Source organism: Arachis hypogaea, chromosome 2, assembly GCF_003086295.3.
Source record: "Arachis hypogaea cultivar Tifrunner chromosome 2, arahy.Tifrunner.gnm2.J5K5, whole genome shotgun sequence".
Lineage (NCBI taxonomy): Eukaryota > Viridiplantae > Streptophyta > Magnoliopsida > Fabales > Fabaceae > Arachis > Arachis hypogaea.
The window spans coordinates 84,934,895-84,957,724 of record NC_092037.1 but is presented as its reverse complement, the minus strand read 5'-3'; the positions used below and the strand labels follow the sequence as shown (position 1 = coordinate 84,957,724).

At 33.0% G+C, this 22,830-nt stretch overlaps 1 protein-coding gene and 1 non-coding gene across 4 annotated transcripts; one reads left to right on the top strand and one right to left on the bottom strand.

Moving 5' to 3' along the window:
• The first annotated feature begins 65 nt into the window (after nucleotides 1-65).
• On the top strand, nucleotides 66-138 carry TRNAF-GAA (transfer RNA phenylalanine (anticodon GAA)). The gene has a single exon. It is a non-coding gene; the product is annotated as a tRNA-Phe (tRNA).
• A 4,723-nt stretch (nucleotides 139-4,861) lies between these two features.
• On the bottom strand, nucleotides 4,862-13,982 carry LOC112748586 (serine/threonine-protein kinase ATG1c). Of its 3 annotated transcripts, none has more exons than XM_025796816.3 (13): nucleotides 13,360-13,982; nucleotides 11,918-12,035; nucleotides 11,782-11,840; nucleotides 11,424-11,488; nucleotides 11,036-11,129; nucleotides 10,875-10,955; nucleotides 9,942-10,050; nucleotides 9,101-9,179; nucleotides 8,645-9,024; nucleotides 8,167-8,522; nucleotides 6,985-7,276; nucleotides 6,512-6,582; nucleotides 4,862-5,415 (listed from the first exon to the last, which is right to left on the bottom strand). In XM_025796816.3, the coding sequence occupies exons 1-13, from the start codon at nucleotides 13,639-13,641 to the stop codon at nucleotides 5,164-5,166; spliced, it is 2,238 nt and encodes a 745-aa protein (XP_025652601.1). In that variant the 5' UTR covers nucleotides 13,642-13,982; the 3' UTR covers nucleotides 4,862-5,163. The 3 variants fall into 3 exon arrangements, with proteins under 3 accessions (XP_025652601.1, XP_025652606.1, XP_072075252.1); XM_025796821.3 differs by having other exon boundaries at nucleotides 8,645-9,018; XM_072219151.1 differs by lacking the exon at nucleotides 11,424-11,488 and having other exon boundaries at nucleotides 13,360-13,920.
• Between the last annotated feature and the right edge of the window lie 8,848 nt (nucleotides 13,983-22,830).

Genomic DNA, 22,830 nt, shown 5'->3' with positions numbered 1-22,830 from the left:
TCGGAGAAAGGAAATTGTTCGCAAACTTTAAACATAATATTAAAATAATTAAATCTTACATCTCTGCGGGGATAGCTCAGTTGGGAGAGCGTCAGACTGAAGATCTGAAGGTCGCGTGTTCGATCCACGCTCACCGCATAATTTAAATTTTTTAATTTTCATTTAATTTAATGTAAAAAATGGTTATTTCTATTTTTTTATTATGTCATAAAATTTTTCTTTTAACCTTAATTTTTCATATTCTTTTTTAACCTTAATTTTTCATATTCTCTTACTTTTTATTTTTATATAAGTTATATTATTATTTCTAATAATATTAAATTTTTTAATAGGTATAAATTTAATTAAAATCCATTCATTCTCTTATCCTTTCATACTCATCACTCATTTCTATATTTATTATATAAATTAATATTTGAGTAATTATCTAAATCAGTCTCCAAGAATAAATTAATACACAGTTCAATTCCTAAAATTTTATTTTAGCAAACAAATTAGTCCCAAATTCATTTTCCAGCAGAATAATTACCCAATCAGTCCCCACAAATTTTAAAAGCGGATATTCTTTCCATAAAAAATTAATGCACAATCAATCCCAACGTTTTTCTCTCTCAGACATAACAGTCCTCCATCCAAAAAAATAAAATTATTATTATTAATTACACGATAATATTGTACCATAATTTTTTATATTTTTTAGATAAAAATAATGATAAATTTATTTATTAGATTCTTATGTATAATATATATATATATATATATATATATATATATATATATATATATATATAATCACTCAATAATAATAATAATAATAATCAATAAAATTATTAGAGATTATTCTACAAAAAATTTAAGGTTAAAACTATTTGATATTTTTGTATTTAATATAATCAAAAGATGTCCTATTTTTAAAAACATGTCCGTATTAAAAGAAAATTGTTTTAATTTAGATTTCAAACCATCATTATGCACCTTACTTGTTTCTAACGAAAAGAGTGTATTAATATGTTAGTATCATCGTCCACATGCACAAAGTTAAGTTAATAATAAAAAAGATCGACATATAGTAAAAATAAAATGGACGGGGACTGTTATGTCTGACAAAGAAAAATGTTGAAGATTGATCTTCGGGACTAAAATGTCCGCTTTTAAAATTCTTGGATACTGATCTAGGTAATTATTATGTAGGAAAATAAACTAGGGACTAATTTGTTTGTCGGAATAAAACCTTAGGGATTAATTTGTGTATTAATTTTTCTTAGAGACTAAAATATCCACTTTTAAAATCCTTGGGCTGATTTGGGTAATTACTCTTAATATTCATTTTACACATTTTTTTATCTCCTCTCACATAATCTTATACCTCTTTCTCTTTTTCTTTTTCCTTCTCCTTCTCCATTTTATTAATTTTTCGCACAATTGGAATTTGGTTGATGATTATAATTTTTATCTTTATTTTTTTTAATTTGCTAAATGTATGTATTAGATGATTGTGTGATTGTATTCATTGATTTTTCTATTTTTTGTGTAATTATATTCATGAGTTATATAGTGTCTTTGTCGCCTATATATATATCACTTCTTTTTCCTTTCAACAATTTATATTTTTTAATATCGTAATAATATTATTGAAAATACATATTGTCATTATTCATAAAAAATCAAATTAAAAAATTGAATATCATTTTTAATTATCAAAATATTAATAATATTCGTTATATAAATCAACATTCACTTTACACATTTTTTTTATCTCCTCTAACATAATTTTATATCTCTTTTTCTTTCTCTCTCTCTCTCTTCATTCTTGCTAATTTTTTGCACAACTAGAATTTGATTGATGACCTTAGTTTTTTTTTTTAATTTGTTAAATGTATGTATTAGGTGATTGTATGATTGTATTCATTAATTTTTCTATTTCTTTATGTAAATGTATTCATAAGTTATATAGTGTCTTTGTTGTCTATATATCATTTTTTTTTCAATAATTTATATTTTTTAACATTATTTAGTTGTAATAATATTGTTGAAAATACATATTGTCATTATTTATGAAAAATAAAATTAAAAAATTAAATGTCATTTTTAATTATCAATACATTAATAATATTTATACTTATATTTTATCTAATAGTTTCATCATTGTACCATAGTATTTAAATATAACCTAAAAAAAATTAAAAAACAAAAATAACTATTTAAAAAATAAAAATAAAAAATAATTATATGAAATCAGGTAAATAAACTTCAATTGAATATTTTTATTACTTATAGTATAATTTATGTATAATTTTATTTTTTATAATTATTAATTTTTAATTAATTTTTTATTTTAAATTGCCATTTATCATCAACCGCTATAAAATTTAAATTAATTTTGATATGCTACTAAAAAAAATTTAAACTTCTTAATCAATTAAATTTAGTTCATATTATTATCGAATTGAATTACAAAGTAACAATTAAGTACAATTATTATCTATATTAAAACGGTATATTTTTTGTATTTTTTTGTTGAATAATAATATTATTAAATCATATATAAATTGCCAAATTAAATAAATGTATTGTACAATATTTTTCAAATTAACTTCTAAATTTAATATTAATTTACATATAATCTATTAATCTAATATATCCTTAAACAATATATATAATATTTAAAATTTATATTATATAATATAATTAAGAGTAATTATCTAAATCAATCTCCAAAAATTTTAAAAGTGGATATTTTAGTCTTCAAAAAAATTAATACACAAAAATATCCTTAAAATTTTACTGCAACAAACAAATCAGTCACAGTTTATTTTCATAGCTCTGTTATAAATTATCCTGATTTTTCTGGTTGTCCGGCTATATTATGCGCAACACTTTTTTATTTGTAAAAGTACACATTAACTTTAAGATTTCGGTTTTGCATTACTTAACACATATTTTGTAAAATGTAATGTTAACCTATCTTACAAACATGACATTGATCTCTTACTATATGCATGACAGATTTTGGAATGATGAATATACTATTTTACATAACCCTCCGAATAAATCAGCATTTTTTAAGCTATGTAGAAAGGTTTTCCATACTTTCAATTAATGGTTTCATTACGGGGAAGAGACATATTTCCTCTCTTGAATCTTACATCAAGCAAGAAAGAGAGGACATCAAAAGATTTTCCATAGGATCGCAACATTGTCTCAGCTCCACACTAGTGATTAACGTATTGTTTTAACAACTTCAAAAAAGGTGAGTCTCACATGTAGAGTAAAGTAAATAAACCCAAAATTAGTCTTCAAAATAGTTATGAGAGGTCAATTTTCTGTACCGAAATGAGTTGTAATCAGTTTAGTTTTCCAAAAATCAAAATTCATTTTAAGATATTGCACAACTGTCGTTATATATTAGGAATGTATCAGGAATCCGCTTTATTTTGTTGTAAAACAGTAGTAGGTACAAAATTTAATTTAATGGTCCTCTATTTTGGTAAGAAAACCATGTTTGTATGCTCCATACTATTAAGATTCTATTAAAACAAGGTGATGTCATATTCCTCTTTCATGATTAATCAGAAGTGAATTTGAAATGTTAATGTTAATGTCAATAGATATATACATATTGTCTATGCTGCCTTCATCCATCATGAAAATCCCAATCCACTATGGTTTTGCAATTACTTGCAACAAGATTTAAAAAAAAAAAAAGATAAGCTAGACAAACTTTCAGCGAAAAATTCTAAGAACAATTGATTGATGCTTATTTTTCTTCACTATTTGCTTAGGAATTAAACTTATCCAGACTTATCAAATCAAACATGGCTAGGCCATAACACTGAAGTTCCTAGCTAAGAGGGACAAGTAGCAGTAATAGGATGTTTACACTTCTTCAAGATCTTGTAGTTCAGCTACAGAGGGTTCAAGATTCTAGGGCAATTCCCATTCAAGAATCTGTCCCACCTCAGAGGGAGTCATAGACTTGGAATCCTCAATTAAAAAGACAACAAAAAACACAGTTAGAAGCAGCACTTACCAATCACAAATATGGTACTCGTAGAAAAACAATGGAAAACTTATCTCTGCAGATTGTAAAATCAAATCAGTCGAACACCATGCATGAATCTGGTATATTCCAGAACTAGAACCAGCACTAACTAGGTTTACAGCAATTGACAAACCCGTACTAATACAGGAATTTACATTTGTATGAAATTAAAGTAAGTTTCAAATATTCTATAATACCATTAGACTTAATTTTCAGCATGTCACTTTGTGTGCTCTTTTGTGAGCACAACGACCACAGAGCAACAATTCTGACTACTTTCAAACATCCACAACATGTTTGACGACGCTACTAGCATGTGGTTTTCATAATAAAAAAAAAAGCATTAAAACAAGGGATAAAAAAAAATATTTTTCTAACAAAAGAGTTAACTTGAGTTACTTATTGGGAGTTCAAATTGAGTCAATTGGAACTTCAAAAATCAATTTGAAACTATCAAAAAATTTGAGAGACAATTTTGAATATTAAATTTTAGAGACCATTTTAAATATTAATTCAGTATTGTACAAGAATGGACTTTAGATTATATCGATGAAATAGACCCCCTCCAAAAGAAAAATAAATTCCTTATCCAGACAGAAAACGATAGGAACGCTGTCTAATTATGTTGAATTTTCAGAGTAAATATTTTTTCTTCTTGAGAAAGAAAAATGAAACACAAAAAGATTAACGCTGTCTAGTTATGTTCAATTTTCAGAGTAAATATTTTTTTTCCTTCTTCAAAAAGAAAAATGAAAAACAAAAAGACCTACATCCCGTATAAAAACTCGCGTCAGTAGGTCACAATCACACAGGAGACGATTCCACCAAATTGAAGTCATTGATCACATTTAGAATATTGCCAAATTAAATATTTATATACAGTTTTGAAGCAAATTCAAACATTTCAGCTATTCATGATATAATTCATATGGGAAACGCGGCAGAAAGCATACATAATCAATTGCACATTTAATCAAATTCCTAATCACAAATGAATTTTACAACAGCCTATGTGCTAGTTGTGACTCATAGTCAGCATCCCTAATCTCCCTTCCATCAAAGAATAACTGTACAAATTAATAATTTATAATGTGAAATGGGAGAAAAAAAAGAAACCATTACTAAAACTTTTCTTTGAAGATGCCTTGACTGTCATCACATTTCAGAAGTGTCATCCGCTGCGATCTCGAATAGCCTTGCCTGTTATTGAGAATATCGATGTAATTCCGTAGCCTGTAACGGTCCGAGTTGGTCGGAGAGAATGGAGGATTAAGAATCAAGGATGGTGCTTCAACTAGTAGGAAGAGTAAGAGACGGACTGCCTTCGAATACAATGCAGCTGCACTTTCCATGTCTCCCATGAGCTCTTCCACCTGCCAACATATGACAATATAATAACTTAAGATTCGATCTTGGAATTAAATCCATGTCAGTTCAATTTCTTTTCTTCACCTTTTGGAATAAAAGATTTTAGGTTGAGAGGACTCTTTCCACTCTAGGGCCAAGGCATGCCCTTGACCTTTATCGAGCATTAACATATATACTTATAGATTACTTAGTACTTACAAATAAAAAACCTAGTTGGCCATGTTAGTTCAAGTTTAATATTCTTGTAATGTCCAGACATCATGATAAATTTTGTACTATTGGGACATGGCATGGTTTCTCTATTTTTTCTTTTCTTAAAAAGGAAAGATCGAGAGGTTTCAGAGCTAAAGAGAAGATTATATATGGTTTTCATCAACTTGGAAAGGCAAATGATAGGGTTCCAAGTTCCAACAAAGCCCCTATGGAAGGTACTGCCGTGCTGGAGAAGAAACGAGTAAAGATAGCCAGTATTTGCACAATTTAGGACATATAAGATGATTTTGAATGAGGTGATAAAAGGGACCTAAACATGAATGATTTGAGGTTAGACATGATTCATGACAGACGTCATTTGATCCATGTAGTCGACCTAACCTAATGGGACAAGGCCATGTTAGGTTTCCTTGTTCAAAGAGGAGGAAGAAGCGGTGGTTGTGTTACAGGGCAACAACGGCATTTATGGGTACCCTAGTAACAAATAGTCCAGTAAATCAAACGCACACCATTTTTTGTTGACACTGACTGATTTGTGGTTTCTAACTGCAATGCCAATTATAGACCTACAAATCTTTTCTTGAAATAACCTATTGTACCTCAAAGATCATGATGGACTTATTTTCTCCATGTTCTCACTTTTAGCTAACTTATTCAGCAAGGCACAGCCATTTCTACATATTTTATTTAAATTAGAAAACTAAGTCCAAGAAGTTCATAAAATAAGTCAACCAAGACCTAGTTATGTCTCACGTCTCAATCTCACTAGGGGAAATTTAGCTACAAAGAAAAACTACTAAACTAGCATTGCTAGATATAATGAATCTAAAATTGTATTATGTAAGCTGGACCTAAAAATGGAAGAAAGTAGCAGAAGGGATTACTTACACCCCCATGTTTCCCAAAAGCAAGGGCAGATTGAAAAATTGTCTCCATTGCATCTGGCATCTCTGTGCTTCCTGCAATTAGGTACACATTATAAATGCTTTACTTTTATATATCATGGAATGAAAGTCATGTAGCCCTCTCCTCCATACAACCAAAAAACCCCAAAAAAAATTAATTAAAAGAAATTCATGTCTCTTGTTAGTTATTACTTCCTATTGAGGACATAAAGTGTACATTCAATTAGCTCATAAACTGCAAGTGAAATGTAGCTAGTAATGACCTTCCTTGACCATTGCTCATAATGATTGTTGAGAAATAACATTACGCCCTATCACATTGTACACTACATGAGTTTTGTAATGTGTTAAAGTTTACAGGCATAAAACAAAGAACTCTGGTTATAGCAGATGCAAAAGACAGCCATTTTAAGAAAGATAGCATATCAATTAGTCGTTAATGAGAAAAGCTCATACCAGGTTCAATGGCTTTGGCAAGTTCTTCAGCATGCTCAAATTCCTTCAGAAACTCACTTTCAATTTGAGCTAGCATATCCTTAGACCCTTGGGTGTTTCCGTCAAAGCATTCTTCTGAATCAGAACTACCATGCTTCTTGCTGGCACTCCTCCTGTATCTTAAAGTTTCTTGATTTGGACTACCTTCCATAGCTGAGGCAGCTCGTGTATGGCATATATGCAGTGCTTGCTTCCAAATGGCAAGAATTACAAGCTGAACAGAAAATGCTTCTAGCGGCTTTCCTGCCTCCATCTTTTGATTTTCAGGAGGGAGAGGGTGATGTGGCAAGCAGAAAGAAAAATATCAAGAATCAAGATAAATAACTCTTTTCTTTCATAAATATGCTACTTAAGAAAATGGCATTAATGCCAAATGCAATAACAGCATGGCTCTCAATGGAGATATATAAACGGGTAGATAGGGTTCAATCATTGTTTAATCATTCTCAATTGAGGAAGAGATCCTCAGTCACAAGTAGAGAGGACATAAAAGCATACTGAGGCACAACTCAACAGATTTACTATGACCATATTAAAACAGCAGCTAGTCATTAGCTAATATCCATCCTCCTCATACCCTTCCACAAACTAGTTTAAGACCACAAGCTAGGGCAAAGTGATCCACATCAAATGCCTTACTGTTCATTCATTCTATTATGGACAATAACTAAGCCGTGTCGCACTAGGTGGGTCACCTACATGTGTCAAACGACGTTAAAATTCTCTATCATGCATCGTATCCATCTTTAAAACACTATTTATAAATCTATTTTTCTTATGTATCCCTATACCACTATATATGTGATTAGTGTCTATCAGATCCATTATCCTAACTAGAACCTCTTGTATATTCATTCTATTATAAATAACAGGCAAATAAAAGAATTCTTAAGTAGCCTATTGCATAATTCCAATTTAGAGTGCTGTATTCATTTCACCGAATTTACGCATTATTCATTATACTAGATCACACAATTTCCTGACTCCTGATTAATTTAAAAGACCATACAATTGGCAAACTTCTGAAGCTCAAGGCAGTGATAATCTGTTAAAGATTCCATACAAGATTATGCAGACTCCTGAATTTGAATGGAGAACATTTACATACAAAATTTGAGAGTCGCAAATATATAGCAAATTTACCTTTTCATTAACTAATTCTGTGATGGCAGATGCACACTGTTGCAATGATTTAATCCTTGTCATGCAATGACCTGACGGCTGTTCATCACCTGTATCCATTGATCCATGTGATGTCCCAGGAGCAGAGTCCTGACTTTCTGAGCTTCCAATCTGGCATGTGCTACTGGTAGAAACTCCAACAATTGGCATTGGAGCACTTAATCTAGTGATTGTTTTTGAAGACTCTTGAGGAAGACTGCTTGACTTAAATGGGGAATGGCTTGGCTTTGAAGCACTCGCTGAAGATGAGGACACATCAATAGGGGGTCCAGACACAAGAACATAATCTTGATCAATATTCTCTAGGGAATCTGTAACTGCCAAATTAGAGGACAAATAAGCAGCATTATGTATAAATTACAAAGAACAAATCATGAATCTAACCATCAGAAACAGAACTAGAAAAAGGAAACTTGGTTTCATAAATCATAATTAGTACCTTTTGAATGAGAATCGGTAAATCTTTGTTCTAGAGGTTCTAAAGGACCAGTGAGATTTCTTCCTGATACTTTAGGGTTGTCCAATCTTTTAGTCGTGCTTTCAGGTCTCTGTGTTACACTACTGTATCTGGAGGTATAATTTATGTTGTTAGCAACAGGAGATGCTGGCTCTGGTTTATCTAGTTTTGTACTTAGATCAAATCCAATGGTAGACTTGATTGAAGACTTCTTTGAAAGGGAAGGACTCCCCTCAGGACCACTAGAATCATCATCTAGAAAGAATGGTAAGCAATCCTCTTGATAATTTTCCTCAGTCTTTCTTAAAGGGTCAGATTCTGCTGAACTAAATCCACCTACCAGCCTTGACGAACTTCTATTCCTACAAACAAAAAATATTTACACCTCCCAACTGAAAAACCATAATAAACTAAAAATCTAAGAGTCATCCTTGTTACCTCAACAGTTCAATCCGTTCTGGTTGCTTCTTAGAAAGGAATGGATGGTTAAAGAATTCTTCAAAAGTAAGACGTTCCACTGAAAATTCAATAGATAAGAAACAACGCATCAGAGTAGATTTGTTGGAATGGTGTGAATTAGCCACAACCCATATCTCAATTAATCTTTGACAACAGACAATATTTAATTATTACAAGCAAGCTTTATCTATCAATCATTCTTCAATCAAGCCCCGAGTAATCATCAATAATCAATCCGAAGTAAATCATAGTTGATTTTAGGGTCCAACCTTTCCTTTATTTATTCCCTTCACAGTTGTGTATACTCTTAACAATCGGGTAATAATTTACCTTTGGAACAGGACCCTGTATCAAGTAATTATGTATCTAAATCTCACACAACAAGCCAAAATAAGCATTCCCCTGTCTCAAGTGGTCTGATCTCCATTAGCAGGAAGAACAAAATCACACTATTGCTCGACTCTTGTTAGCATGGTTAGCAGGAGGATGGTTCAAGTTATGTAAAAGCCTGAAACATCAAGGCAGATCTGTTGGCCCAATTTTGCTTTAAAGGGGCCGCCACGTTGATGGCTAACAAAGCATATCTAATTTCACATAGAGAGGTTGGAAATACAACATTTCACTCTTCCACGCTCTCTCTACTGAAACTAGTTTTCCAGTAATAGTCATAGAATCACGCAAGCAACTGTTTAACCAAACAGTACAAGTTCTAACAATTAATAATTACCAGAGATACCAAATAAATATCCTAAACAGGTCCAGAGATCTTGCACTGTGATTTATCTCTCAAGTTTCAATCTGCAATATAATCAACAAATACCTGGATTTCGGCGTAGCAATTTCTGACACAAATCTTTGCAGTCAGAACTGAGACTTTGGCAATCAGATGGGAATACCAATTCTGTTGATTTCATAATGTTCTGTAGCAACTGCAGACCCCATGATTATAACAGTAAGCTAAATATGAAAGTCAAAGGAGTCATGTCAAGTTACAGGACTCCATTTCAGATGACAGGATCAAATATTAACCTAGAAACCAGGTATGTTCCAACTAACATGTCCTCATGTCAGACACACATTATACACAGATACTTAGCAAACATGCTTACAAATGTGTGATTGACAATGTGTTTGACAAGCATTCATGTGTTAAATAGAATTCTTTAGTTTATTTATTTATTTATTTACTTATTGTCTTGGACATGGTGTAGAAGCAACTAGACATAAGGTAAACATGGATAAGGTACAAAGAGCTTGGAAACATTTTCATCTTTTTTCATCAATTTTATTACATCAACTTAGTTATTAAAGAGCCCAATCCACACCCAACTTCAGGCCAACTTCATCTAGTTGTAGGAGTGTGTACACAATGTCAACAAAAGAAAAACAATGGTAGAGAAAAAATAAAAATAATCTTTAGATGGTTCTTTAAATATTTTCTAGTACAAGTACTTGAAAATGGCAAGTTTTATAAAGACATTCATTTAGGGGTTTATTTTCGAAACGTTAATAGATATAATGCCTCATAACTTATTGGGGTCAAGATATGATGCATATTGATGTATGACATATATCCAGAGTGCTTTGCCTGTATATTGTGCGCGCACGTGTGTGTCCCTCCTACTTGAGTCCTTAAGAATTTGGTGTCTATGTCAAGCATTTCTAAGAGTGTCCATGCTTCAGATATAGCAATAAACTACTCTGCTTTCCTTGAGAGACATAAAATATCAGTGTGGAAATACGAATTATATACCTGTATTTGATTGTTTCCGGTAAAAGGTGTTCTTCCTATTACAAGCTGAAATAAGATTGCACCAACACTCCATAGATCTGCCTGTGTGTTTAATTCAGGATAATTAGGAAAGAAACCAACTATGAACACTGGAATTTCAAATATATTAAAACTAAAATCACCTTGGCATCATACTTCTGTAGTTGCATGATTTCTGGAGCCATGTAGAGTGGTGAACCACACAGGGTTTCAGCAAGGCCCCTAGGTTGCAGAGATCTGCCCATGAAGAAATTTATGTTTTAACAACTAATTTGAAGAAAGTAGTATAAGACACTCAAAAGAAACACAATGAAACAGAAACATTATAAAGTGAGCAAGGTGATTTAATTTGTAAACAGATTCATGTGAACAGATCTAACAATAAAGAAAGCAGTGAGAGATTTTAAATGAGACTTAAACACGCTATTGAAATATTTTTTTCACTAATGATCAAAAATATAAACTGCACCACACACATAAATGTGTAATATTTTCGGTCCTAAAGATGCATGGAGCATCCAGTTACACTACCTTGCAAATCCAAAGTCAGCAATCTTCAGCACTGACTTTTCATCATTTCTTGACAGAAGGAGGTTCTGTTTCAAGGATGATAAGAATTACTAAGATAGACAAAATAACAATACGACCTTCACAGGAAGAACTTTTGAAGACTGAACAATTTATACTCTAGATATTAAATATCACCTACAACTGCAAGTTGCAACTTATACCGAAATATGATTTCCCGCTAGAACACTTCGGTGTTCTTTAGTTGAGAGAATATTAATAATGGATTGGTAGAAGGGAAATGGATAAGATTGTGAACTAAATGGAACATAAACCAATTGACAGGTATTTATGTTGTAAAGATTAGGTTCAAACACAAAACCTGTGGTTTTAGATCTCGATGAATTACATTATTGTCCCGGAGAACTTGAAGGCCATCAGCTGTAACAAAAAAAGAAGTCTCCTTTATTACAACAAACAGTTAAAAGAAAAGCAACTGCACAAAACCTAAAACCTACCCAGCTGCTGCATAAAATGCTTTGCGGTTGCCTCCTGTACCCTTCCATGGCGTTGAATGTAAAAATATAGATCTCCCCCTTTACAATACTCTAACACAAGATGTATCTTACCAGGAGCCTAAATAAAATGAACAATGTTTCTTAGCAAGTATTTTATTTATACACAAATGAATGCAAAGTTAATTTGGCACTACACTTGGACCAATAGTAAAGCCATCCAGCACATACCAATCTATTCATAAAATACTAAATTCTTAGTCTAACCTCATGCTTCTTTGATTTCAATAAAATAAATTAAACCTTAGGCTTGAAACTTATTCATAAATCAACACAAATGAACCTGCCCAACAGCAGATTTTTAGCCACTATATTTATTGATGATATGGTAGGCTACAATTACCAAGCACTATCTGGAAGTATGTAAATAATTCAATATATTTCAAGCAGCTAACAGTATTTCAAGAACAAGCAATAGTCGCTCCTTCTTTTGTACAAAGCTCCAAAGGCAAGTAATAGACTCAACATGTTTTGCACAATGTGAGATCAGAGTTAACAGGGAGAGCCCATAATTATTGGTGACAGAGAGAGAGAAGCAACCGGGATCCTCAGCAGCTAGTGATCAGGAGCTTTGGCTCCCCAAAGCCAAAAAAATTGATATCGTAGGCATAATTCTGTAGGCAGGCACCCCATCCTTCCCCTTCTATCATATATCAAACAATGTCTTTAACCAGACCAAACTGCCTGGTTGAGCTAGTTGCACCTTGAATTGGCCATGTTCTTCTAGTTCAATCCCACTAACACAAACTTGACTTGTTAACTTAAGTCTATAGCTCAACAAGAACAAAGTCTAATCCCACTAAATAGATGGATCAAAAGACGACATTGCATCCTGTCATGAATCATGTTGGAAGTCAACCTCAGGGGGCAATGCAACATCTCAAAATCCACTGTTAACAACAAAAACTTGCACAAAAGTCGTCACATGTTTCAAAGCCAAAACAGCACCTGTTTCACTTGCATAAGAAGTTGCCACCTCGTAAATTTCTACTAAAAAAGACACGTGAACTAGCCAAACCATAGACTCAAACCCCCCCCCCCCCTTTTCCCCAAAAAAACCAGTTAAACTAAAACTCAGATAAAGAACACACAGAAACAACCCCCCCCCCCCAAAAAAAAAAAAAAACTCCTCAAAACAAAAACTTGACAACTCTACTCTAAGTCACTCCCAATCACACAACCACCTTAAGATCACACCACGCACATACCCATGTCATAAGTCAACATCATATCAATTTTCTTTTTACTATTATACTATACTAAATAAATGCATAGGCAGATAGATATACACAAACAGAAAAATCAAAATCAAACTTAAAATTAAAATTAAACAAACAAAATTAAAATTAAAAAATATATATATATGCAAGAATTGATCATGGAACCTGAATGATATCGTGCAAACGAATGATGTTAGGGTGCTTAATTCGCTTGAGGATGAAAATCTCGGACATGAGGCTATCATGGAGCTTGTTATTGAGACGATGGGTTGCGATCTCTTTGATGGCGACCTCAGTGCCATGAACCTTGTGCCTTCCATGCCACACATGCGAGAACGAACCCGAACCAATTTCTCTTCCCACTATGTACTCCCCTATTACCCTGCTGCTACTGCTGCTGTTCATGCTGCTGCTACGCCCTATTCCCGTTCCCTGAGCCATCGCCATGGCCGAAACCCTAGAAGTTGGGTGAAATGAGAACCCGGAAACTAGCTCCGAGTACCAGAGACCAGAAAACAGATCCTCTTTATTTTTCTTTTTCTTTGTTTTTTTATTGTTTTTTGTGTTTGTTTCTCTCTGCGTGCGTTGCTTGTTTTTTGTGGTGAATGGTGATGGTGTTGTTAGCACGTAGTGTTTTGTTAAGGTAAGGGGGAAGACGATGATGAATTTTGCTGATGATTATGAAATGATAATTGGGATTATGATTATTGGGGTTGTTGGATGCTCATGACTGCGACGACGGAGCCAAAATAATTAAATGCTTATTTTTGGAAAATTAATGAATTAATAATTAATTAATTTATGTTTAGTTTTTGTATTCTCGTTTCTCTGTTTTTTTCCCCTTAAATTTTGTTTGGATGTTCTTAAAAAATGTTATATCTGATGTTTTTGTCTTCGTAAAAATGTTATATGTTTCATTTTGATAAAGAATTATTCTTCATATTCAAAAAATTTTAACATTTAAGTTAATCTAAGTAATTTAAATCACATTTTTTTTTCTTCTCTCCTTGTGCTGTTTTTTTCTTTTTCTTTTTGTTTTAAATTTACGCATGCGTTCTTCTTCGTTTTCATTATACATATCGTCATTATTATTATTGTTAAACTTTTACCATATTGATGATGTTGTCTAATCTAACATTGAATTTAGATATATTTCTGTTCACAATTCAATCTTGTTTGTATGCTTATTTTCGAATTGAATTTATGTATCGCAATCATTATGTAATTTCGGTTTATTTCTGAGTTAATTGTGTCACAATTATTATATAATTTCAATTTATTTCGGAATGAATTAAGGTGCATTTGAACTTGTTGTCCTGCACAATTCAAAATTCGTTCTTTTTATATTTTTTAACGTGTTTGACAAATTTCTAGTAATAAGAGTAAAAGCACTAGTAAAATAAAAAAAATATCTTTTTTGAGAAGCTGTAATTTACATCTTTTTTTAAAAGATCTTTTTTTCCTTAAAAAAAAAGATGTTTTTCATGTAATAAATAAACAAAAAAGTACTTTTATATTGTTATACTCAAACATAATTGATAGATAAAAAGACCTTTTTACATGAGATATCCAAACATAAAATTACTTTTGCTTTTCAATAAGATCTTTTAAAAAAGATAACGCGAAAAAAGATCTTTTCTCTTCATTTTCTACTGCTTTTTCTTATTCTTTTTCATCTTTTTCTTCTTCTTCATCTTCACCTTCTTATTTTATTTTCTCAAAATTCTTTTTTATTTACTCTAGAGAGAGGAATAAAAGCAAGAAAAAAGAAGAAAATATCAAACAAAAAAAGAAGAAGAAACATATTAATAACGTTATCTGATCCAAAATTGATTTTAGATGTGTTTTTGTTCATGATTCAATCTTATTTGTGTGCTTATTTTTTAGCTGAGTTTATGTGTCGCAATCATTATGCTAAATTTTGGTTCATTTCTGAATTAATTGGGTCGCAGTCCATTATATGATTTTTCAGTTCATTTCTAAGTGAATTAAGGTGTATTTGGACTCGTTGTCTTGCACAATTCAAAACTCTTTCTACTCTTCCTCCTCATCTTCTACTGTTGCTTCTTCTTCTTCTTCTTTTTCGTCTTCATCTTCTCCTTCTTTTTTCATTTTCTTATTGTTCTTCTTGTTTCACTCTCTTAAGAGGAATAAAACCAAAAAAGAGAAGAAAATATCAAACAAAAAAGAAGAAGAAATATATTATGACGTTGTTTGATCCAAAATTGATTTTAGATGTGTTTTTGTTCACGATTCAGTCTTGTTTGTGCACTTGTTTTCGAACTGAGTTTATGTGTCGCAATTATTATGGTAAATTTTGGTTCATTTCTGAGTTAATTGTGTCGTAATCCATTATGTAATTTCGATTCATTTATGAGTGAATTAAGGTGCATTTGGACGCGTTCTCCTACACAATTCAAAACTCTTTATCCTCTTCCTCCTTCACTTTTTCTACTGCAATAATAGCAATAACAGTAGCAACTAAAGAATGATGATGAAAAAAACTCAAAAAAAAAAAAGAAGAAGAAAAAAAAAAGGAGGAGGAGGAGGAGGAGGAGGAGGAGGAGGAGCGCGAAGAAGAAGACGACGACAACGATAACATAAATGGTGTGTGCACGTGTAATCACGCTCTTTTTAATGAGAGCAGCTTTTGTTGGTGTTTAGTGGTGCGGAATTTACAACCACAAACTAACCGGCAAGTGCACCGGGTCGTACCAAGTAATACCTCAGGTGAGTGAGGGTCGATCCCACGAGGATTGAGGGACTAAGCAACAATGGTTGATTAATTTACTTAGTTAGACAAGCAAAAAATGGTTTTGAGAGTTCAAAGCATTAACAGTAAATTCAGAATTTCAGAAGACAGGCAAGTAAATAAGTTGGGAATAAAATATGGAGAAAGCAGTTAAGGATTCAGAGTAATCTATTTTCCAAATTGACTTTTCTTGCTAACTATTTTAATCATGCAAGATTTAATTAATGGCAAACTATATGTGACTAGACCCTAATTCCTTAGACCTTTCTAGTCTCCTCTAATTCTCATCAACCGCCAATTCCTTGATCAATTAATTTCAATTAGAAGGTGAAATTCAATTCTAGTTTATATGTCACAGAAATCCTAATTATCCAAATATAAGAGGATTATATGTCACGTATCCCGTTAAATCTAGATAATTAGAATTTAGGAGAATTTGTTTTCAAGCTGTTGTTCAAGTAAAGAGTTTTTCCAAATTATACAAGAACTCAATTAGAAAGAGGATCATACTTCCGTTCCACCCAAATTCATAAGATAAAGAACGAAAACAATTCTTAAATTATAAATTAGTACATGAATTAAAATAGGAAAACAATAGAATCAATCCATACAAATAGACAGAGCTCCTAACCTTAACAGTGGAGGTTTAGTTGCTCATGGTTCAGAGAGGAAAACTAGGATTCAGGTTAACTGTAACATTATGAAAATGGAATGGAATGGAATAATCCCCAGAAGAGAAGTTTCTTTTCTCTTTTATATCTAATCCTAATTAATTTAAAATCTAATTTCTAAAATTAAAATAATATCTTTTCCTAAAAAAAATAAATTTTAAATTTAAATCAGAATTAATAAAGATCTTCGCATTGTAACGTGGGGACCACTTGGCTTCACTAGGATCCATGCCTAACATGGAGGAACCAACCAATCTTGCATGTTGTTGTTGTGTTTTGCGCCTAACTTGAGAAATCTCAAGTTAGGCGCAGCCTTGGCAGTGTATTTGGAGAAGAAGTATGGACTATTATACATCGTTTGAAAGCTCTAGAAGTTACTTTCCAACGCCACTAAAACCATGTCAATTGGACCTTTGTAGCTCGAGTTATTCAGGTTTGAGTGCAGAGAGGTCAGGGTTGACAGCATAATTCGCCTTCTTCTTTTTTTCTGCAGAAACTCCATCAAATCCATCCGAATGCTACCTAAAATAAACAGAATTACACACGACTCAAAGTAACATCCATAGTGGCTAAAAGATAATTAATTCTTGATTAAACTCAACAAATTAAATGTAAATTCACTAGGAAAAGATAGGAAAGATGCTCACGCATCACAACACCAAACTTGAATTGTTGCTTGTCCTCAAGCAACCAAAATAAGTGCATGATTAAGATGTGAATTTGCATGAGAAGTGAGAGTTTAGTCATGCTCAAGTCTATTCTTAAAATGGGGCTTATTCATTGTAACTTTGAACAGTTTTGGCATCTCACTCTCTTTTGAATCAGAGGAATGCCAGTGCATTCGAAATTAGAATCTGGATCATATTATGAATTCTCTGATCTTTATACTCCAGTTTAATCCTTGAACACAACAAAATTACTTTCATTCTCTTTTCTTTGGTGCTTTGCACCTTGAGCCTAGCCGTGACTTTAAATGTTTTGTCTCAAGGGTTACTTGACACAAAAACACCACAAGCACTTAACTAGGAAACTCTCTTTAAGTTCTGATTTTTCTTTCAGTTACTCCCAGACAGTGGTGCTCAAAGCCTTTGGCATACTTTGTTAAATGCATTTGATCTCGACTCTTAATGTTCCGTCTCAAGGATTACTTGACACAATCATACCACAAGCATATGACTAGGGAAACAACTCTTTGAGCTTTTAATCATGTCTGACCTCCCTAGTTATTGATGCTCAGAGCTTTGGACCTTGCTTTTATTTTTTTTTCTTTTGCTGTTTTCTTCTGCTTCAAGGATTAAACTTTTATAAATTTTAGAGAAGTCATAATAGTTCTCTAAATTCCTATTCCTTGCACATCAACATCCTATGATTTAAATTCAACTATGCATTGTTCATGTCATGCATTCATAATTACAAATAATACCACCACATTTAAGTAAATAAGACTACTCTTAAAATTAAACTCAATTTCTCATGCACTACATCATTTCTTCTTTCTTTTTGATTTCAAACTCAGTGGGCAATACATGAGACACCTTTCAATATTAAAGAAAATAAAATAAAAAAATATAGCAAAATAAACTGAAACTTTGGAATTGAAATAACAAAGGATCATGCAATAACTAAAACAAAACAAGCAGAAAACCGAAACATAACATAGTAAGAGCGGGAGGAGATAATATAGAATGAAAGGAACTCAACCACCTCAGTTATCCTAGTGGCCATCTCATTCTTCAGGTTGTGCTCCTTCGTGAAAAAGATTCACCTCCGTTTGGATCCATTAAAATAAACAGAAAATCTATAAGCGAAGCGACAACACCAAACTTAAAGGTTTGCTTTTTCTCAAGCAAAGAAGAACTGAAATCAGAGAGGGACATAAAAACAATTAGTATGATAAAATAAGTATAAAAGGATAAAAGAACAAGAGAGAATTAGGATTTGGGAGAGAGAGAATAATTAAAATCTGGGCGGCGCACTAGGTAAGTGATGCGGCGTGATCGATGCGTGCACGTCAGGCACGCGCACGCGTGGTTGGTCACATGGTGAGGGTGACACGTACGCGTCATGGACGCGGACGCGCGGGTTGAGTTGCACGGCTAGCACAGTACCAGCACGAGACCGGCATAACTTTTGGCCATGCACCCATTTACGTCAATTTTTTAAGGCACGCGCACGCTGGGTGGTCCGTGAACCATAGGGACGCGTACGTGTCTGGTACGCGTATGCGTGGGTGAGCTGGTGCGCGATACATAGTTCCTGCACAACTCCATCGCAACTTACGGCCTATTTTCTCTTCTCTCTCTTTTTTTTCGAAGTGTTCGGTTCCTGTTCTAAAATAGCTGCATGATTAGAACACACGTAAAACAAAAGAAAAACAGTACAAACTCAGTAAAAATCAAATAAATAAGAAAACCACTACTACAAAAAATAACTAAGGATACGAAATTATCAGGTTGCCTCCCGACAAGCGCTTCTTTAATGTCACTAGCTTGACACTTGATTGTTGAATTTTCTTCCTCTTCTTCCAGTTGGTTAAAAGAAATGTCTCCAAGGGGGAAGAGGTGAAAATTAGTGCCCCCTGATATAAATTCCTCTTAACAAGCTTTCTTTTATTGTGATTAGCTTAATTCACCTTGCTTGTTGGGGTAGAGGTTGGATTATTTTTTGTTGACCTTCTCTTTTTCATGGATATTTTCTTCTGTTTCTTGGTCACAATCCCCCTTTCAGTGCTTTCCTTGGTTGCCTTCACTTCTTTGATTTTAAAATTTGGGTGTTGTGTGATGGTTAGAGTGTACCCTTCATCAAGAATTTCTTGAATTGGTGGTTCAATAAACTCACCCTCTATGTCACTCTCTGCTTCATTGGAGTGTAAATTCCCATAATTGTTTTCATCCCTTACAACCTCCTTTGTTTGTGCATCTTCCTTCTTTGTTGGTGCATCTTCCTCCTTTATTTTTGTATCTTCCTCTTCTTCCATGTGTGAGGGTGAAAAGTTCTCTAATTCACTGGAGTATGAACTCCTTTGATTGATTTCCTCACTTTCTTCCATAGGATCTTGCATTATATCTCTTCGGAAGGAATTTGCTCGCTCCTCTTCTTGGGACTTGATAATCAACTGCACATATTTCTCTACATTTTTTACACTCGTCTTTATATCATGTATGAATTCTTTCATGAGAAACTCAAGATCTGATAGTTCTTGATATGAATAAGAAGGAGATGATGGCTCTTGATAAGAGTAAAAAGAGGATGGTTCTTGGTATGAATAGGGAGATGGTGGCTCTTGATATGGGTAGAAAGATGATGGTGCTTGATATGGATAGAGAGGTGGTGGTTCTTGGTATGAATATGGAGATGGTGGTTCTTGATAGTTGGAACATGGAGCATTGAAGTTTCTTTGGTTTTGACTTTGCCAACCAAAATTCGGATAGTTTCTCCATCCACAATAATATGAATCACTACTTGGGTGTGAGTAGTAATTCATGTGATCTCTCTCCATTATTTTTCCTCAGCACAAAACACCAAACAGAATTAAACGCACCATGTGGTAAATAGGCAAGCAAAGAAAAAAGAATATAAAGAAAAATAAAATAAAATATAAAAGAAAACAAAAATAAAAGAAAAATAAAATAAAGAAAATAAAATAACTAATAAGTAAAAAGAAGTATAAAATTTAAACTCAATAAGTAAAATAACTAGGAAGAATAAAACAACTAAAGGGACACCAAACTTAATTTCTAAAATTAAGCGAAAGAAAAAAAATTTAAATAAAAGAAATCAAAATATATATATTTTTTAAAGAAATAAGTTAAATGAAATTAAAGCAAAAACGCCTAATCTAAGAAATTAAACAACCAGTAGTTGTCAATCTTTACCAATAAGAGGGAATCGTTGCTGTAGTCGATTGCTCCGGAATTGGACACCTTCCTCCAACAGCCCATAATTCCATGTCATGATGGCGAAGACAAATGAAGTTTGGGGCGCATTCCGCCAGTAGTGATCGACTAGGAAAGAGATCTTGGGAATCCCTTTTTTGGCCTTTCACAAGCCTTAAGTGAATCGAAGAGATTTTGGATTCACTTTGGTAGCTGCTGTTTTATTTATATTCATTCCGGATTCACAAGAATTTGCAGGGCAGCACGGATATAGGACTCACAGGTGTCTGCTGGCTATGTATTTTGCCCAGTATTATCCGGCACATATAGAAAGATAGGAACAAAGACTGAATTGAAGGCCGCAGCACATACCATAAATATCATCCCCAATTTCGGACCTATGCAGAGGAGATGGAAGTGGCACTCAGACCAGAAGGTAAGGAAAAAACCTTGATATATACGAATGTCCTTTCCTCCTTACAAAAAGAAGAAGCAACTACCTGCAGGTAGAATCCAATTGAAGACTGATGGGTGTGCAAAACAAAAGGAAGCCTGGCCCTCCTGGGATTGGAGGGATTGCAAGAGATGACCAAGGCGGATGGTTATTTTGTTTTCACAGTCAATCCCCGGCAACAGCGCCAAAAACTTGGTGCAGAATTTACAACCACAAACTAACCGGCAAGTGCACCGGGTCGTACCAAGTAATACCTCAGGTGAGTGAGGGTCGATCCCACGAGGATTGAAGGACTAAGCAACAATGGTTAATTAATTTACTTAGTTAGACAAGAAAAAAATGGTTTTGAGAGTTCAAAGCATTAACAGTAAATTCAGAATTTCAGAAGACAGGCAAGTAAATAAGTTGGGAATAAAATATGGAAAAAGCAGTTAAGGCTTCAGAGTTATCTATTTTTCGGATTGACTTTTCTTGCTAACTATTTTAATCATGCAAGATTTAATTCATGGCAAACTATATGTGGCTAGACCCTAATTCCTTAGACCTTTCCAGTCTCTTCTAATTCTCATCAACCGCCAATTCCTTGGTCAATTAATTCCAATTAGAGGGTGAAATTCAAATCTAGTTTATATGCCACAGAAATCCTAATTATCCAAATATAAGAGGACTATATGTCACGTATCCCGTTAAATCCAGATAATTATAATTTAAGAGAATTTGTTTTCAAGCTGTTGTTCAAGTAAAGAGCTTTTCCAAGTTATACAAGAACTCAATTAGAAAGAGGGTCATACTTCCGTTCCACCCAAATTCATAAGATAAAGAACGAAAACAATTCTTAAATTATAAATCAGTACATGAATTAAAATAGAAAAACAATAGAATCAATCCATACAAATAGACAGAGCTCCTAACCTTAACAATGGAGGTTTAGTTGCTCATGGTTCAGAGAGAAAAACTAGGATTCAGGTAAACTGTAATTTACATTATGAAAATGGAATGGAATGGAATAATCCCCAGAAGAGAAGTTTCTTTTCTCTTTTATATCTAATCCTAATTAATTTAAAATCTAATTTCTAAAATTAAAATAATATCTTTTTTCTAAAAAAATTAAAATTTAAATTTAAATCAGAATTAATTAAAGATCTTTGCATTGTAACGTGGAGACCACTTGACTTCACTAGGATCCACGCCTAACTTGGAGGAACCAACCAATCTTGCGTGTCGTTGTTGTGTCTTGCGCCTAACTTGAGAAATCTCAAGTTAGGCGCAGCCTTGGCAGCATGTTTAGAGAAGAAGTATGAACTATTATATATCGTTGGAAAGCTCTAGAAGTTATCTTTCCAACGCCACTATAACCATGTCAATTGGATCTTTGTATCTCGAGTTATTTAGGTTTGAGTGCAGAGAGGTCAGGGTTGACAGCATCATTCGTCTTCTTCTCTTTTTCTGCAGAAACTCCATCAAATCCATCCGAATGCTACCTAAAATAAACAGAATTGCACACGACTCAAAGTAACATCCATAGTGGCTAAAAGATAATTAATTGTTGATTAAACTCAACAAATTAAATGCAAATTTACTTGGAAAAGATAGGAAAGATGCTCACGCATCATTGAGTCTACTTGGTTGAATTTGGATGTGTAGCAGATCTGTTTTGTAAAATTCAAATAATCTCAATATAATAATATTTTTTTATGAACGAAAATGTTAGACACAAAATTTCTCAATGAACTATTTGGGTATGGATTTTAATTTTGATGTATCGAGTTGCTGTATGCACAAGACAGGATACAAACTCCCATACTTACTTAAGCAGACTAGTGAGCTAACCACTAGACTGACCCGATTTGTTTATATATATATATATAATTAATTAATTAGTGA

What these genes read in the sequence shown, in the direction of transcription:
- LOC112748586 (XM_025796816.3), bottom strand. Translation starts at nt 13,641, where the DNA reads ATGGCGATGGCTCAGGGAACGGGAATAGGGCGTAGCAGCAGCATGAAC. An exon ending in ATCGAGATCTAAAACCACAG is followed by an intron (nt 11,489 to 11,781) that starts GTTTTGTGTTTG and finishes TCCTTGAAACAG; the next exon opens with AACCTCCTTCTGTCAAGAAA. An exon ending in CTTTTGGGAAACATGGGGGT is followed by an intron (nt 5,416 to 6,511) that starts GTAAGTAATCCC and finishes ATATGTTGGCAG; the next exon opens with GTGGAAGAGCTCATGGGAGA.